This window comes from Lontra canadensis, unplaced genomic scaffold (assembly GCF_010015895.1).
Source record: "Lontra canadensis isolate GAN:19392208 unplaced genomic scaffold, GSC_riverotter_1.0 scaffold72, whole genome shotgun sequence".
Taxonomy (NCBI): Eukaryota; Metazoa; Chordata; class Mammalia; order Carnivora; family Mustelidae; genus Lontra; species Lontra canadensis.
The window spans coordinates 4,223,939-4,243,399 of record NW_022631066.1 but is presented as its reverse complement, the minus strand read 5'-3'; the positions used below and the strand labels follow the sequence as shown (position 1 = coordinate 4,243,399).

The window sequence follows — 19,461 nt, the reverse complement described above, 5'->3', positions numbered from 1 at the left end:
ATTCAGAGATAATATTTAAAAAAAAAAAAAGGTATTCATATATGGAATACTATCAGAATCTCTCTAGCACTTTTATTTGTAGTAAAAGAACCAAAATGGGATTTTTTCTGTTATTTCTGTCCCCCATGTAGACGATGTCTGCAGTACAATGCATTGATCAAGCGAAAAGGAAAACATATACATAATACATACACAAATACATAAGCGAAAAGGAAAACAAAATAATTTTTCAACCATTGTTATTACTCATGTCTTGTATTTGAGCTTAAATACAAATACACTCTTAAGGCCAGAAAGTTATTAAAGACAGAGAAGGTCCAATAACAGAATGGATTGGCACTGATAACCTGGCAAGTACCACAGATCCCATTCAACATGGCACCAACAATAACAGCCCATGGTTTGTGCTTAGATGGGCACCATATCAAACATTTGAGGAGTCGTCTAGTGAATAAGTAGGCTGATTCAAAAGCTAGGCCAAGGACAATCTTTTTGACTGTGTGGACCTGCCAAGGAGGACCATCAGCTTACCGACAATGATCCCAGGTCTCCTGTCCATCTCCACGATGTGAGGATGGACACCTTTGTAGGCCGCATCGCTGACCACTTGGGTGTTCTTCCTTACTCGCTCCGTCACAGGGTCATCTACAACAGGAGTAAAGCCCCTTCCCTTTGTCTTTTCAAAGTCTTCATGATACTTTACCTGAAAAAAAAGGAAAACAACATGAACTCGATCTGAAATTTCCTGATTGTTACATACTTCACAAAATGTTGATATGGCAGCTGCCTCTAGATCATTCTCCACATTTATGTATCTAGAATCAACTGCATCTAGATTCAGCTGCATCTAGATTGTTTCCCATATATATATATCTTTTCCAATTATTCCGAAATTAGTGTCAACTTCCTTGCATCAGGAATCAACTGCTGATATTTTCACAATGTTTTCCATCATTATGGTTAGCAGCTCTTTTAAATTTATATATAAACCAGTACAGTATATCAGTGAGAAGGTTTAAAAGATACATCTATTTTTTAATCCTGGTGATTTCCTAAAATGTACTAACTTAGGTACAAATTAATTTTCTATCTTTGATCCTTTAACAGGTATTAAAATGACATGTTATTTCCACACAATTATCCAAGAAAACAGTATTATTTAAAATTAGATTGAGTCAAAAATAATGATATGTATAATTTTTGTATATTATTGCAAAAATGGATATATGTACTTCAAAACATACACTTTTTTCATGTTCTGAAATTGGACCTGTAAATTTTACTATAGACCACTGAATTGTACACTTTAAATGAATAAACCTTATTGCGTATAAATTGTACCTCATGAAACTGCTTTAAAAAACATACACATTTTTTATATTCTTTGCAACATGTAAACATACAAAGCTCTGTTGTAAAATTACTTGAAAAGAAGTCCAAACAAATGTTTCTCATAAAATGCATTTATAGTAGTCATGTTAGAAATAAAAACACACCCAAAATATCACTGAGAAAAATTACTTTATTAGGACTAAAGATGTCCATTACATTTCAGTGTGATTAGAAAGTCCCCTCAAATGGATGGGCCCATCCACATTTTGCTTTGCATTCATGCTTTGTTAGTTATCCAGATTAATGGTGAACGACGCCGTCAGTACACTGGGTGGGGCCATTCCTTAGTATGTTTTAGTCATGAGAAGAAGGAGCTGGTTGTACCCTACCATTGAAATATGATTTTGTGCTTCTTTGACATATCTCAGACCAGGTGTATCTAAAATCAGACTTGGTCTACCTTTCATCTGTTTATGGTCCTGGGTATATTTTACCTGCAAAGTAAATAGTAGAATGTACTTAACAATAAGACAATTTTAAGAGAAAACATTACATAACTTTTCAGACTTTCCAAACGAGTGAAACACATACAACATATTTCCAATTCTTTCCCAGGGAAGTTGTTCAGTGAATTACCTGTCATTCTAGGGTAACAATCTAAAATTTTACTCTCAAAATTCACCTTGAAAAGCTGCAGCAAAGACAACCTAAGTCTCTCTATGAATCAAGAATGGTGTGTGAATGACTGATACCCACTAACAATGTAGTCAGGAAAAGTGCTTATCACACTTCCGTTAAACAGGAAAAACCCAAACCAAATGAAACCTAAATGTGTTGTCCTGTTTCTAGGATTTACCCATTTTCCACCACAACACTCTTGAATGTATACCAAACCCAAGCATCCCTCTATTTCCTTTTCTTTTTTTTCCCACCGTAAAGGATAAGAAAAACAAGGAGTATCAAAATCGAATTTCCTTCTAAGCAGCCACAGCTTAAAGGTAATTTACGTCAAATACAGTCAGCACCTCTGGGCAGAAATGCCACTGGAGAGCCATAAAGTGTAAAACCTGAATGCTGATTCCCAGGCATAAGCAAGCTCTTCTGGACAGCCAGCAGGCAGAACACCGCTGTTTATGAAGCTGTTTATGCATGCCATTAGGATAGCAATCACCGAGGGCTTGGGCACCCATGTGCAATTCGGGCCCCAATACTTACTAAGAGAAAGCATCCTGTTCAAATAAGGACTTTAATGAGTAGCTGAATTCTATAGTCAATGCATTGAAAGATTTTTTTTCCTCTATGTCCTTACTCTGGTGTAACGAGTCATTCCTGATTTTGTTTTGCTGAGAACATTTAAGAATCCGCAGCCAATGGAGTACATCTGCAAAGTGACACTACCGTAACTTGCGCATCAAAGACGTCACCACTTTCAAAGACACTGGCTAACATAACCTGAATCACTGTTTAAATGAGCATGATAGAGTCTGAAACTAAGCTTTGAACTAAGCTTTGAAGGTAACCATTGATCACATCTGGAAAGAGCAATGAAGGGTTGCGGGATAACGTCAAGTTTTGCAATGGAAGTCATTGGAAATAACACATGTACTTACTGCGTGTATCACAGATGCTGCTTGAAAATACTTTTTATTTTCACAAAAGAAAAAAAAAAAGACAAACAGGACTGCAAGTAAATAATAACGGACGCATCCTTTGTAACAGACCAAAATGGATAAAACCACTTGCCGAACTGATATTTTCTTGGTTCTTCCTCACTCTTTCCATTTCAGGAGTTACGCTTAAAGCTGTAGATCTTCCCAGTTGACCTTTATAATGAACCTGCCATTTCAGAGAATAAAAAATAAGAGGACTGTGAATCAATCCGAATAAATAATCATCTCACAGTAGCTATCTTAAGGAGCTAGCCAAGAAAGGGAACTATGAAAAAAGGAGAATGCCATCTAGAGGGCTAACCATATTTAAAATACTTGCATTTTAAATCAATCTATTTTCATTCCTCCCATAGCATGAATCCCTGGGAATGAAGTCACTCAAATATATGAGCGTACCGTCAGTAAAGCTGTCAGAAGCATTGTATCACAAAGGAAGAGGAGAAATGTCTTCACGGATATCCCTTAAAGGTGTTCCTACCCATACACTATTACAGTTTGTCAGTAATTAACTGCATGCAGCAGAACTTTTGAAAAGATGCCTAAGTAGGGGACCGACGTCACGCATAAACAGGCCAGCGTGCTTCCCACGGCCCCATTCTTCCTTCTCAGTAACATGTTCCTTTCTGAGACTAATGGAGTTATGTCAACTGTGATTTTACATAGATCAGGAAAAGATGAGCATCTATTCTCCAAAACACAGTTGTGAGGAGAAGTGCCAAACAGTGACCTGCCTTTGTTTTATAAGCTCATAAGACTTTAAAGGTTTGAAGAAGAAAAGATTTCTTTGAACCTAATAGATTTCTAGATTTCCTCTTCCAGAGAACCCAATCTATATGTTAATGACCTTAATGACCTCAAAAAAGGATTCTCTCAGTGACCTACAGCCGTGATTACATAAACAGAAGGGGGTTAACATCTGGAAAACAGCATGGAGGTTCCTCAAAAAGTTGGAAATAGAGCTACCTTATGACCCAGCAATTGCACTACTGGGTATTTACCCTAAAGATACAAACGTAGTGATCCGAAGGGGCACGTGCTCCCAAATGTTTATAGCAGCAATTTCCACAATAGCCAAACTATGGAAAGAACCTAGATATCCATCAACAGATGAATGGATAAAGAAGATGTGGTACATATATACAATGGAATACTATGCAGCCATCAAAAGAAATGAAACCTTGCCATTTGTGACAACGTGGGTGGAACTAGAGGGTATTATGCTTAGCGAAATAAGTCAATCAGAGAAAGACAACTATCATATGATCTCCCTGATATGAGGAAATGGAGATGCAACGTGGAGGGTTTGGGGGGTAGGAAGGGAGGGAGACAAACCATAAGAGACTCTTAATCTCACCAAACAAACCTGAGAGTTGCCGGGCAGTGGGATTATGGACATTGGGGAGGGTATGGGCTATGGTGAGTGCTGTGAAGTGTGTAAACCTGGCGATTCACAGACCTGTAGCCCCGGGGCTAATAATACATTATATGTTTATAAGAAAATTTAAAAATTAAAAAAAAAAAAACAGAAGGGGGTTGAGAACACGCCAGGGATTGGTGCCTGAGTAAAAACTGACAGCTCCCATGGGGCCCGTCCCTTGTGATCTCTTCAGGCATGCACACTTTATCATTTCCCCCAAGACGCTGTCCAAAAATAAAGCAACAGTAGCTGGGAGTGGGCGATGGGACCGGACAGGCTAGTGAACAAGAACATATACTAGTAGGAAAAGCAGTGGGAAAGCTTATCTGAAGGGCCAAGATGCTAGAAGCCACCACCGCATCCCTTTGGGGAAACACAGCAGCTGTAAGCACGCAGACAAGATGAGAGGGACACGCAGTACCAAAATCGTACTGGCGGTCACTGGGAAATCTAGAGGACGGAATGCCTGTCTGTACCCACCCCACCGCAGACCCTACAACCTTTCAAGTAAACTGGCAGGCAATGGAGAGCAGAAGAGCCAACTCAAGGTTATGAAAATGTTATCAACGTGACCCCTTCGACAACATGTCCATAATATGTTTGCTATCATGAGAAAGAAAGCTACTAAGGTCACACATTGCTGATGTTCTTCTGATTTTCTTTAACTCTCTTCAGCTCTGGTGGATCAGAAATGGCCGTTGCCTGTTTAGTTTCTCCTTTGTATTTCACCTGCAGAGGATAAGCAAGAGTTTCAACAGATAGTAGAATGGTTTCCCCCACACACTGTAGAGGAGGAACCTCAAAATTGACCCTTTCTGTACACATTTTCCCCCACTGTAGTTAAGCACCCACCCTTCAGTTCCTATCTACACCTGGATCCTGATTCTTCTGATTTTTCAATAAATACTTTGCTGTTGAATACCAAAGCTCACTGCCAATTCCGTTAACTGAAAGCCATGGAAACATAAGGGAGACACAGGGAATGAAGTCATTGCAAGAGAACCACAGTGAGGTAGCCGAGTGGTGGCCCTTTACTCTCCTTCTGACCTGAGGCTTTCAAAAGAAGCTGAAGACCCCTTGTTCCTACCACATTCCAAGGGTATTATTCGAATAAAGCAGTGTTCAGCCTGATTTTCTCCTCCACCTGGAAGAACTCACACTCAAATTTTAAAGTCTTTCAAAATTCCCTTTCAGGGAAGAAGAAGGCTATTGTTTATTTTGGTAAAATTTCCATGAAAGGGTCCCCAAAATGGGAAAAAATACCTAATAGGGGGTACTTTGAAAGGGATTTCTGAATTGAGGGAGGCCTGGGTTCAAATCCCATCTCTATTCTTCAAACTATGGGTCCCCGGCATGTCCTCTGACCTCCCCAAGACTCAGTTTTTGGCACTTACAAACCAGAGAAATAACTTGTGCCAACCTCATGGATTCACATAAAGCAGTTCATACAGGAGCCCTGTTAGCGGTATCTCCTGACTGTTAACCCTCACTGATTTATTAGCAACACATTACTGACTGACTAAAGTTTTTCATTTTATTTAAAGGTTTCCTGCTCTGACATTATGCCTTTGAATCCCAGCCCAGCCGGGTCTTCATTTTGCTCTATTCCAACAAGTTTTGTTTTGTTTTTTCTCAGACTGACAACAGATCCACTTCTCTCCAGACCCTTCCCTGAAACTAGAGATTTACCTACTCAACTATGAAGTCCATGAGGACAGGAACTAGGTCTTGCCCATCTTTGTGTACAGTCTGTATACTGGGGGGGCTTACTGAAGATTTCTTGACTAAACAAGCATGGCTAAATCACAGCAAGACAGTCCTGCACTTCCGGGATCACAGGAAAGAACCAAAGTTCATGCCCTCAAGCACATGACCATGAAAAGGAGCATCCAGTCCTGTGAAGGACTCGAGGTTTTCAGAGAGCAGCAGGAAGGAGAAAAATTCGTTAACACTTGACAATAGAGAACACAGAACCACTTGCCGTACTCAGCTCCTCCTGGTTTCTCCTCACCCTCTCCATCTCTGGCGTGACGCTCACCGGCGTGGCCTTGGGGCATTGCTGTTTGTACTGGAGCTGTGGGACAAGGTCCAAGACCACGTGGAGTTAGGCAAAAGAGGTGTGCACCCACCGTCCAGAACAGACTAGAAGGAATGCCCCACGGCTACAGGGCGTTAAGTTAGTTAAAATCTTCATTAGGATTGTAAAGTGAAATAGGCATTCCTAACAGACGTCTCTAACACACTCATCCCAGACTCCTAATGCCTTCTTGTCCGAATGTTTTGAATTCCGTGTTTTGGTGGTACTTCTTTGGAATTGTCTTATGTATTGGTGGTTTGAGTTTGGCCATTATTGGTCATAAGAAATTACCCCTTCTGTGAATTCATTTCTTCATAGCACTAAAGCAACACTATCAAACCACCATTTTATATTTAACAATAAAAGGTGTATATTCTTGTCATCAGCGAGGAGGGCTGCCCCCGTCCCACACGTGCACCTCTGTGACAGACTGTTGCTACAGAAACACACCCCGAACCTCAACGTTTCCCTTCTCTACCGAGTGCCCACGATGGCAAGCCTGCGCTTGGACTGGCATTATGGAAATCTGCCTGACCTACTGCCTAGGACGTGCTCTTTCTTGGCTGGGAGGATCAGACCCTGACATTTGTGGTCAGTTTTCCAGCAATCCCATGACACCCCCGGGAAATAAATGAGCATCCAGCACAAAGAAATGGAACAGCATGTCTGTCAAACGAATTTTTGACAGGCAAAAAGTAAAACTGAAGGTGAAAATCCTATTATGAGGAACTCCACAGGGATGGTCTTAATGATTTTCTGGAATTTAAATTTAGTGGAAGGGATTTTTTTTTTTTCTTGCGAGACATCACAGGACCTGTGGGGCCTGCGGATAAAAATGCACTTGAGCTGCACCCCTCAGCCACTAACATGACAGTGAAGAGAAGCTTGATCAGCCGGGAAATAAAAGACAAAGGGTCAGGCCCCTTCTGGGGGACTGCTTTCCTCAGTGGGCGCCTTTCTTTGTGCTGGGAGATGTGGTTGAGAATTTAGGCAGATTCTGTATCTGGGATAATGAATTGTCTCAGTTAAAGTGAAAAAAGGTCCAGTGTCCGCTCTACTGATGGCCAGGATGCAAGGAAAGATTACTCCGGGTAGAGCACGGAGGGGGAAAATGCTGCTGACCAGCATGACGGAGGTGGAGAAACTGTTGTAGCCACTTGGCAGTGGATGTAAGTCTGGGGATGTAAACCTGATACTGGGGACTCTTCACGTCTTGTTTTCATTCATTCATTCACAGAGAGGCTAAGTGCTCTCCAGGCACAATCTCACATAATACCCTCGTCCCGGCTTCATAGATAAGGAAGTTGAGGCTGGGAGAGGTGGGGGTTTGTAAAGGGTATACAGCGAGTAAAGGCTGAAGCTGGGATCCAGCCAGCAGACCAGGGTCCCCGTATTTCCTGCGACTCCAGTATGGTGCCTGTTTCTAACATGTGCACAGCCCTTACCGTATGCCAGGCCGGCTCTCAAGCATGCTATGATCAACAATATTAGTCTTTCATTAAATTAACTCACTACTATTTGCAAATAAAGTTATTTTAAGGGGGTGTTAGGTCTCTCTGACACATTGAAAACTATTACCCTTTCTTTTAGAAAAAGGGACACATTAAGACATTATAATCCCTAAGCCGAGACCTGCTCGTGGGAGGAGCACCTGTCAGTTACACGTGAACCGCACTTCGGGAAACACCAGGACTCCCAACTCACCTCCTTAGGGCCCGAATTACTTCTCTCTGCACCAGCAGGTCCCTGCCACCTTCTACCCCATGCACTCATCACACTAAACCTTCCCCTTCTTGACCAGCATGTAGAACCTGTACAGATGCCAGGAAGGCACTTCCTCACAAAATCCACCCCAACTCTTATTAACCCTTCGAGATCTAACTCAAATGTTACACTTCCCCAGAGGGTCTTCCCCTCTCTACCACGAACACTGCCTTCCTCCTCTGCATTTCCACAGCACTTCGCAAAAGGAATCATTATTTATCATTAAATGAGACACCACGTGTAATGTACTCCACAAGCATAGCAAACAGTCAGTAAATATTAACTATTGTGATAGCTCATCATGCACAGTGGGTGTTTATTCCCATGTCTGTTTCTCCTAGAGGCCTGGAGAAGTCACACTCAGCTTTGAATTTCCCCAGAACAAGAACTGAGCGGGCATTCAAGTAACATGTCCTTTGATGCATAAATGCACATAGGAGGGGCCATGCCAGCCCAGCCTAAAGGCGGAGGCATCTTAGCTCCATCTTCTAGCAACTGGGCCTCCTGCAACTGCATTGTCCTAGGGCTTCGCTCGTACAAGTGCACGCCCTCCCTGCCTACTGCCATTCAATGAAATAGAAAATGGTACTCAAGAAATATGATCACACATTGCTGATGTTCTTCTGGTTTTCTTTAGCTCTCTTTAGCTCCGGAGGATCGGAAATGGCCGTGGCCTGATGCATCTCTTCTTTGTATTTTACCTGCATTATGTATTTAAGAAATAAGGTGGTAAATTATTAAAAACAAAACAAACAGAAAAAAACAATGTGGGTTTTCTTCAATGCAAGGCTTAAAAGATAGGTAAGACTCTTGCATTCGTAACTATGACACAGCTGAATTTTTAAACTCCCAACAGTAATTCTCCTTCAGGGGGAACAGAAATTTTTATTTTATTTTATGGGATGATGCTTTTTTTTATCCAAACGTGCCAATGAACTCATATCTATTCACCTAGCCATCACCATAGGAATTATTTCATTAAAATAAGCAAATGTTGCTTATGAAAATAAATTTTATCATTAGGCAGATACACAAAAAACCTTGGAAATCCTCCTAAGGAATATAATAACTTATAAGTTTCTAGCCAAAAAGCAGTTTCTACTCATTAATGTGTGAATTTAAATGTATCATGGATTTAAAGACAAAAGCCAAACTGCATTTGCTACAGAGTCTTGGGAAGACTGCTTATTTAGGTGAGAGCATGCAAATATTCTGGAATAAGGAAAAAAATAAAGTGGCAGAACAAAAGAAGAGAAAGTGGAAGGTGGGGGGAAATGTACAAAAAAGCAGAGGCCAAGGCCCCTGATTTGTATTGAAGGGCCTGTGGCAGAAAGTCGGGAAGTGTCTTCTACCCACAGAATCATGTTCTACAAATCCAGCCCATATCCTGGCACCCACTTTATTCAAAAGCTATTCCCTCAAATCTATTTAAAGGAAGATCAACCAGACAAAAATGGTCATGTTAGCATGCGGTTATGCATGAGATGAGAGACAGCTCTTTGAATTTATGAAATGATTAGTAATACCATCGTATCAAGTGGTATTTTAATAAGTCTAAGATTCATGGAAGATTAGATTCAAGAAAAAGGACACACATAAATATTTACATGTAGCAAATGCAGGCAAAAATGAAGAGGCCAATGTTGAAATTAAGCAAAGACTTAAATCTACGCAAACCAGGTTTTAGAAATCACTCGGTAGGGGCGCCTGGGTGGCTTAAAGCCTCTGCCTTCGGCTCAGGTCATATCCTGGGATCAAGCCCCACATCGGGCTCTCTGTTCAGCAGGGAGCCTGCTCCCCGCCCCCGCCCCCACTTTCTCTCTGCCTGCCTCTTTGCCTACTTGTGATCTCTATCAAATAAATAAATAAAATCATTAAAAAAAAAAAAAGAAATCACTGGGTAATGTTTAAATGATTCAGGCTGAAATCCACGCTGACGGTGGCAAAGAAATGGTAACCTACATGTCTATGTCCTAGGAGCCTTAGGTTTAATATGAGTAACAATGGCAATATGAGTCCAGATCTGAAACAGTTAAATCGAGAATACACTGCAAAAGACCACCTCTAAATAAAGATTCAAAAATAGTTCTTAACGGGGAAAGCTAATAGCTAAAACGCTTGTACAGGGGAGGTGGAAAATGTCGAGATCTTTAAATGTTAGAGAATCATATCTTGGTTTGACAGATCTGGCTAATCTTGAAAGGGCAACTTTCCATTTGAATACTAAGCAGGAGTTTATTGCCCCAACCTCATAGAGATACAGAACATTTATTGTTTGCTAGGATAGGCAGCGGAATGCTGGAAAAAGAAATGATCTACCATACTACTTTGCGTGATTTTCCTCGGGTGAGAAGCTAAACGTGATTAAAGATGAACATTTGTGTTTTTCATACGACTTTAAACTAATCAAAATGGCACAGTCATCCTCCTATAGGCGATGGAATTGCATACTACAGAACATTTATAACATTGTATTTCAGTACACTGATGGGTACATTTCAAATATTATCATTTGGAAGTGAAGGAAACAAACATTGTATTCTTTTCTGCCAAACTAACTTCCCCAGCGGACCCCAGCATGGCCAGACACAAGGCTCTCGCCACAGTGGATCAGAACACATTTGCACGCCCTCACTGTAAGCTCCTTCTCCTCACGCTTTCTTCAGGAGAAAGCTTTGTTCATTCATGCTACAGAAATTTTATTGCACTAGTATTCTGCAGATTTTTTTGAAGTGTGCTTTATAACAGCATTACCTTGACTTTCCTACTCTTTCTCCACAAAAGCCCATGTGCATTCATCTTCTAGAATGCCACGTAACTATCCTGACAGAGATGTCTAACCCAGGCTGTTCTACTTGAATTACTTAAAGGCTCTGCCTTCAAGAGGGAAGGTGAAGAGAAAGGAGAAGGGGATTTCAGGAAAGAACCTTTAAGACTTCCTCAACAAGGAACTAAATATATGTGGTGCCTGGGTGGCTCAGTCAGTTAAGAATCCAACTCTTGATTTTGGCTCAGGTCATATCTAAGGGTTTTGAGATCGAGCCTCATGTGGGGCTCTTCACTGGACAAAGAGCCTGCTTAAGTTTCTTTCTCTCCCTCCCTAAAATAAAATAAAATAAAAATACTTTATGGCTACAAAATGCTAAAAAATAAAAAAAGAAAAAGAAAAGAAAGAAAGAATGAATGAAATTAAATATACTACATATCCATGGAAGAATTCCTGTTGATAAGGATAGCAAGTCTCCATTGTAAATGTCAAATACCGAATGAAAAAGTTTTCACCCATAATAGTAAGCACCCCTTCTTCCCTCCCCCTCCAAGCTCAAAGAGAGTTGGAGGGTAAGTTATTTTGCAAATTATAGCAAAGGTGCATGTTTTTGCTTTGCTGAAAGCTGGAAGAAGTAGAACACAAACGGGGCCTCTGAAGCCTTCTCTTATGCCACCAAATAAATGTACTAAGGGCCTTTAATCGTTCTGTAGGGTAAAATTTCTTTCCTCCAAGTTGTGAAGAGGTACTGAAATTTATCTTTCCTCTGAAAAATTTAATGCAGTTAAAATTCTGTTCAAAAGATGAAATCTAATCCTAGATTTCATTACTGGACTATTAAAGTGATCTATCTCTCGTGCACTATGATAGATCAAGATGAAACACTGCTTTAGGTTCAAGGGGAACAAGGCTACAGTTTTCCTTCTGAAAGTGAAACCTTTGATATTTGATGAAATAGCATTTTAACAAAGTGAAGACTAAAAGAAAAAGCAGCCAGTTTAGCAAAGAACTAAAAACATTTATCTAGCTTATGTTTGCTTTTGGAAAGGATAATTAATGTTGTAAAGCACTTTACTGAACTAATATTCTGCTGATTTTTCTTCACTCATTCAGTCTCTGGAGTATCTTTTACTGCTGTGCCGGCTCCTATTTCTTTTTTTTTTTGATTTTTTTTTTTTTTAAAGATCCCATTTGTTTATTTGACAGACAGAGATCACAAGTAGGCAGAGAGGCAGGCAGAGAGAGAGAGGAGAAAGCAGGCTCCCTGCTGAGCAGAGAGCCCGATGCGGGGCTCAATCCCAGGACCCTGGGATCATGACCTGAGCCGAAGGCAGAGGCTTTAACCCACGGAGCCACTCAGGCGCCCCTCCTATTTCTTTCTTATAAAATATCTTTATCATAAGAGAAGGAAAGAATAACTAGAAGCTTATTGGAATTCAGGTCCTAGATCAGATTCTTATTAAAGAAAGACAGTTTCTTAGGTTCTCAGGTAATGTGAATACAGCTTCTGTTTATGAGTCATGAGGTTATATCAATCAAATAATCCATTATGAGAATAAATGTCCAATTTGGGTCTCACATTCCACAGCATCCCACAGGTAACCCCCGACACCTCGTGTGTGGTAACTGACATGGCTGCAGATTATGTGGTCTAAGAATAGAAGTTGGCACACTTGGGGCACCTGGGTGGCTCAGTAGGTTAAAGCCTCTGCCTTCAGCTCAGGTCATGGTCTCAGGGTCCTGGGATCAACCCCTCCAAGTGGCTCTCTGCTCAGCAGGGAGCCTGCTTCCCCTCCCCCACCGCCTGCCTCTCTGCCTACTTGTGATCTCTGTCAAATAAATAAATAAAATCTTAAAAAAAAAAAGTTGGCAAACTAGAGTTTCCTTCTTCAAATATAAACATGTATCATATGTGTGTTTGAGAAAAAGCAAAGCACATATTAGAAAAGCTTACTAAGCAGTTTCATTTAATTAAAAAATGGCATGAAATTTTAAGCAAGTGCTATTCTCCAAACACAAAGATGTCCTCATTCTCTTCACAGAAAATAGTGGCTTCATCATCAACATCAAAAGTTTATTCAGTCTATTTCCGTCTCTTCTACTTATTCGTTAACCTGCCCACATGGCTCTCCACTCCTACCAACAATCCGGGCCTTTCTAAGACAAAGCAAAACGAAGAAACAAAATGTCTTACCGAATAGTAGAGTAAATATCAGAAAGGCAGATGAGGACAAAACTATTCCCTCTGTTAAGACTTGGTAACTCAGTGAGCCCTAATGGGGGTTGGGAGAGTATGGCCTCAGAGATGTTTTCCCCCACAGAAAAAATCTATAACACATGGAATCACAGGAGATAAGAGTAAAAACATCTTTTACCCCCTGATCATCCCTTCAAGCCAGACTCTTCCCTTTCTTAGCACACTTGCTTTGAAGGCCCTAACGGTACCTGACTAGCACACCTGGAGGTTTTGAGTTTGCCAATTTATTACAAAGTAGAAATATTCCGAAAGTCCTCAGACTTCATAGAATTTGTATTTTGATGGGACCTTTACTTAACTACTAAATGATTAATGAGCTAGTTCTACTTATAAATATTGGCTGTATGGTCAATTTTTATAATTTTAGAATTCAGGTTTGTATATCCATCAAACATAGACTCGTCCCTTAATTAATGATTGCTGATACAACTCCTATTCCTCAAAGTAAAAAATATAAAAGTTTAGGAGTTGGTTATAAACTAGTAAATTCCTAAATACATTATCATGGCAAATCAGTGATCAGGAAGGAAGTCATTTTATAGGATTATTCTCATCTCCAAAGTAAAATCTGTGTGGAAGATTAAGACCTCTTCCGTGAGTAAAATTTTAAATTTCAGTTAAAAAGAACTCTTGCTTGTACCACAGAAGAAAATTTGAATTTGTAATTCCAAAACAATCATGATAAATTTTACCATATAAGAACATTTGGTACTATTAAAGGGAAACAACAGGCCCAAAATGGAGTCACTCATGTTAAGACCCATCAAAACTTAATACCTAAAGTAATTGCAGTTTTAGCTTCTCTCAAGAGTGGAATTTTAAACCAATCAGTCTGGAATTTCCTCATCAGCACTAGAGAGGTAATCTGCGTGATAGACCCCCATCTTTTTCCCTAAGGGAAGGTGACCTTGTCTGAAGCAATCCTATTTTCTCTCTTGCTAATAACTTCCTTGTCCTGCTGGTTTCTGCCTATCAAAGCCTTACATTTTGTACATCTCTACTGATCATTCTCAAATCTGTTAGAGGGGACATGCCTGATTCATGAATTATTGAATAAAACCAATCAGATCTTTAAGTTGACTTGACTGAATTTTGGTTAACAGTACTCTTGTTATTTTAACGAAGGAAAGATAATACATTTGATAGAAAATTCAAACAATGCAACAATCAGACAATGAGGAAAAATGCCCTCCTTCTGGAAACAAAATTTCAAGGTGCCCACTGAGAAGCAGTAATAGTTACTCACCGCACTAATGTTTTGTTGAGTTATCTTGATTCTCTGAATTTCAGGAGTGTCTAACACAGAACTATAGTTAGAAAGCATCTTCTCTGCTTCGTCTTTATACTTTTTCTAAAAATATAAACATTTAATATGAATCTGAGACTGTGTGTGATGTACATGTATGAGAGATAGAAAATAATGCAGCTTCCAACTCTATTATTCCACATGGCTCATATCCTCATAAATTATATCTTATGATTCAAAGCAGTTGTTGATGGGACAACAGAAATAAAAGGAATAAGCAAACAGTAAGCAAAGAGTCCAGAGAAACAGGCTGCCTCTTCTCAGGAAATGGTTCCCACCCCAGTCCATCCAAAGGCCTCCAGAGGCCTTGGCCTCTGTGCCATTTCTAAGATTAGAAACTTGTGATATTGTGACTTACGATAAGAAATACATATTTGGTTTTTGTCCCTATTTCGGGCACCGAATTCCTAAAACTGTCAGAATTTCCTGTGATGAGAGTGGTTAAAATACCTTTAGTCATGTTAGTGAAATGATTTTTGGACCACACTTAAGGATGGGACTGGTTGCCAGGGGAACCAAACAAGCGATTAGAGGGTTAGAACTTTCATTCCCCAACCCACAACCTCTGGGGAGAGGAGAGGAGCTGGAGCCTGAATCAATCACCAATACCCAGAGTTGATCAATCATGCCTATGTAATGAAGCTTCCATAAAACCCAAAAGGAAAGGGTTCAGAGAGCTTCAGGTTGGTAAACATGGCGAGATTTTGGGGAAATGGGGAATGAACCTAGAGAGAGCTTGGAAGCTCCATGACCCTTCCTCATACCTTGCCCAATGCATCTCTTCCATCTGGCTGTTCCCGAGTTATATCCTTTTATAATAAACTGCTGATCTAGTAAGTTCCGTCTGCTGCTCTAGCAAATGAACCCTGAGTACGGGGTCCTGGGAACCTGTGATCTATAGCCTTTTGACCAAAAAGCACAGGTGAAAAACTGAGCTTGCAATTGGCATCTGAAAAGGGGAGGGGAACCATCCTGTAGGACTGAGCCCATAACCTGTAGAACTTGGTGCCAGCTTTTAGTAGACAGTGCCAGAATTGAGTTGAATTCTCTAGTCCCCCGCTGATGTCCAAGAATTGCTTTTTGGTATGAGGAAGCCTCCACATACATGCATTGGAATTGGTGACCAGAACCCTAAAGAAACCTAATCCTTCATGAGCAGCCCCAGTCCCTGTTCAAGGTAGTCCTATAGCTTCTACAAGTAACATGGCTCTCTATATGTGCTATTTTTCACGCTTCTGGATTTGTGCTTTGTTTCCTACTTCAGAAAAAGTTACATTTGTATAATGGAAAGACACTAGTATTTCTGTAGTTGAGATTAAAATCTCAAATTTCTGTGTATTAAATGTATTACTATAAGCTCTGGTACAATCTGGGCCATACCTTCAACGAGTACCCACGTTTATATAGTCATAGGTATGGTTCAAAATACACATTAACTCATTAAATCAAATCTCCAAGCAGATGGTGTTACTATCCCCTCTTACAGATGGGGAAACTGAGACACTTGCTAAGAAGTGTCAGAGCCAGGATTCAACCCAGGCACTCTGGGTCCAAAGTCAGTGAAGTTAACCATTATGGCATACGCATGCTTGTCAGGAAAGGTAATTATTGTTCGTGTTGAGACTCAGCACAGCATCGTTACAATCTCATAAGTATTCCATTGTATCCTAAAATAATGAAAATTCCTTGAAGTTAGATTTATCCTTCTGTCCCAAACAAAGCAACAAAGCAACACTGTAAAGCTAAGGCAGGAATGCTGACAACTCAGGCATCGCTTCCCATGGGAAGCCCTTACCTTTGGAGGGAGTGGCATATATCATGGTGGCATATATCATGGTGGGTAATACTGTATTTGTGTGATTATTTGATTATTAAACTATGAGATTAGTTCCCCAAGGGCAAAACCATGTCTAATTTTACACATAAGTGGGTGCTCAGAAAGTATTTACTGAATGAATGAATGAGATTGACATTCTTGAAATAGTAACTTTTCTCCACTGACTCCTATGACCCTTTACTTGGTTTATGTATTTATTTATAATTTTAGTCACTTGATATAGTTAGAGCCAATTTCTCCTAGTTCAGGTGGCACCAGGAGACACTGAGGACAGATGGCCATGCATTTCAGGACCATCCCACAGCTGTGTCATCTGAGGAGCCGAGAAGCAGACAATTCATTTAACATTTGACTCTGTCATCTGGAGACGCCCTTTAGATGTTCAGATTCTGCTTGTGCTTTAATCAGAATTCTAACAAATTTGGTCAGATTTTGTTGAAAATTCTCTTCATCATAAATCCCATTCATCAAATGCAATTCCTTTGTCAATTTTCTATCACCATTTTAATTTTTTCATTCCCCTTTACTGTTTTTTTTTTCCATTGGGATTCATTCTTTTCCTTGTAAATTTTATAGCGAAGACAATATTCCCTAATGAATTTTTTGCCCAGATCAGATTTTATCCATAACTTCTTCCATGAGACATATTCTTTTGTGGTTATATCCATATCCAGCTTTTCTAGAGCTTTTTTTCTACAAGTCTTTCGAGAGGATGTGTGACAGGTCACACTTGGTAAATTAAATTTTACCAAGACCATTCTTCTCTTAATTTTTTGTTAATGTTCAATTTCACCTTCCACCTTGCACAGTTTTATTCATTCTTCATTGGAGCTGACTATTTAGGGATAATATTCATTATTACTATGAGATGGTTAATAGACAAACTCATCTGTAATCTTTTCTCTATAGTGTGAGCTCTGGATTCAAGCGTGCACTAGAGTCAAAAACTAAAAATAAAAAGGATCACAGTGTTGTTGGACTCAAACAGGGGAGCTCAGACACTCAATAACAGCCACTGAATTGAATTTACAGCAAATTTCCTTTCATTAGTGAGTTTAATCAAGTTTGACCAATAGCTCCTAGAATAGAGTGCAGTGACTTTGAACACAGTGCCCTCCAAAAAATACCAGTCTTAGAGACACACAAAGCACATGAGGACTGAAAATCAGAAAATGGTATTCAGAGACTCTTTACTCCCTCCACCAACCTGGCTGTAGATTTCTGATGCTCTCTTGGCTCGTAGTATGTCCAGGATATCCATGCTCACTTGCATTCCTTTCCCCTTAATTTCATTTTCCAGATCTTTCTTATATTCTTTCTAAACGAACAGAAAATAATCTTCAGAGCTTTGCTTCTCCTTCCAGAGCAAGGCTGATATATATGTGTTTGAATCTCAAGGCTACACATGCGAAAATGCCATTTATGCTTTTTCTATACGCAGATCATCGTGTCTGTTGTAAACTTTATATCTTGTGGGTTCCTCACCTGGCTGGCCATTTCCGATGCTTTCTTGGCTCTCTGGATATCAGGAGTGTCTGGGCCCACCTGCATGCCCTTCCCTCTTATTTCAGTCTCCAGATCTCTCTTATAGTCTTTCTGGAGAAAATAAAACATGCAGTGAGGGCTCCACAAGAATGTGAATAACTGTTAATAACTGTGCTGGCATTTAACATCAAGATCATGGCTTTGGACTCTCATTTCTACAAAACTAGGAAGAGTTTTAAAATTTGTGGGAGGAACATGGCTTGGAGTGACTTATTCACAAGGGATCAGAAGGCTCCTGCCTACTAACCTGAATTAAGAAAGGAAACACAGTTAGCGAAAGAGGAAGTTTTTCTATTTCAGTATAATAAAATTGATCAGTTATTGGTTAACATGTAACTCATCTGATGAGTATCAGTAGGATGTCATTGCAAAATTGTCACTTTTTGCTCTGCAGTGAATAATTATTGCTGGTTGCTTCCTTGGAATCCAACCGCTCTTTCCCCCACCTCCCATTAGCTCCCTGCTTTGCCACTGGGCAACTCACAGCTCCCCCAAACTAGACCATTCAGCTTGGGTGAGGCTGGCCCAAGTCAGGGGGTCCTGTTGGGCTCACATAAATTTACCATTATACCCCATCCCTTGGGGTATGGGGAATGGGGTATAATCACAATATGATTTTTGAAGTTCCATCCCTGGCCCTTCCAAAATTCTCCAGGGATGAGTAGGATTCTTCTTCCACCCAAACTATCAAGAAGCTTTCCCTCTTCTTCTAGACATGGATGGAGAAAGAAGAAGCCCCAGGAGCTGCTAAGAACCCTTTGCAAACAAAAGAAAGCCTGCCTGAGAACTGAAGATAGAGACAAACTCAATCACATTGTCTGAGCCCCAGAGCAAGCCCAGCCTAGGACTTCCTCTACTGTCTAGTTCTAAGAACCACAAATTATCTGCTTATTTTGAGCAGCCTGAATTAAATTATGTGTTACTTACAAAATAGTCATAATTACCCAGACACAACACGTCTCTAAGACTCATCACATTTTAAAACTGATTATAAAAAATCGAGCAGGCTGTAGACTTAAATTGTATACTTTTCAGTGTGTATGGATTCTTTAATGAAAAACTGTATTACAAGAAAAAAAAATTGCTGTATCTAATTACATTTCTTCTAAAACAGTTATTTCTGATTATGTTGACGTAGCCTAGATGTGACATAATCTAGATTTGTAGTTTCCCTGCAATGGCGTAAATGTTGGCTTGCTTATTTGTGATATCCTATATTTTAAAAGGTATAAACAAAGATCTCAATCTCAGAAAAATATTATATTTTTTCCTATCTTCTACTCATAACTCTGCTTATTTTCACTGACTTGGAGTCTCAGTTTCACTTTTCTGAATACAATTTAAATAATAGCATTTAACCTTCAAAATCATAATATTCCATTATAACTATGTGTATTTAAAAAAAAAAATTTCTAGTAAGCCTCTTTAAGGCCCCCAAACAAAGCACCTCATTTGAAGGACAATGTATATAGAAAGTGAGGCACTAATC

The 19,461-nt window shown here is 39.9% G+C and overlaps 1 protein-coding gene across 9 annotated transcripts in view; it reads right to left on the bottom strand.

Moving 5' to 3' along the window:
* Positions 1 to 19,461, bottom strand: part of NEBL (nebulette) — a 355,773-nt gene that overhangs the window by 27,881 nt on the left and 308,431 nt on the right. For 4 of the 9 annotated variants that reach the window (XM_032880860.1, XM_032880858.1, XM_032880855.1 and 1 more), the window contains 9 exons: positions 17,913 to 18,023; positions 17,635 to 17,745; positions 14,531 to 14,635; positions 8,869 to 8,961; positions 6,401 to 6,493; positions 5,056 to 5,148; positions 3,076 to 3,168; positions 1,722 to 1,826; positions 532 to 703 (listed from right to left, as the gene is read on the bottom strand). In XM_032880860.1, coding sequence (XP_032736751.1) covers positions 532 to 703; positions 1,722 to 1,826; positions 3,076 to 3,168; positions 5,056 to 5,148; positions 6,401 to 6,493; positions 8,869 to 8,961; positions 14,531 to 14,635; positions 17,635 to 17,745; positions 17,913 to 18,023 — 976 coding nt within the window. The remainder of the gene's footprint in view (positions 1 to 531; positions 704 to 1,721; positions 1,827 to 3,075; positions 3,169 to 5,055; positions 5,149 to 6,400; positions 6,494 to 8,868; positions 8,962 to 14,530; positions 14,636 to 17,634; positions 17,746 to 17,912; positions 18,024 to 19,461) is intronic. The other 5 variants (XM_032880864.1, XM_032880863.1, XM_032880859.1 and 2 more) reach the window with 4 other exon arrangements.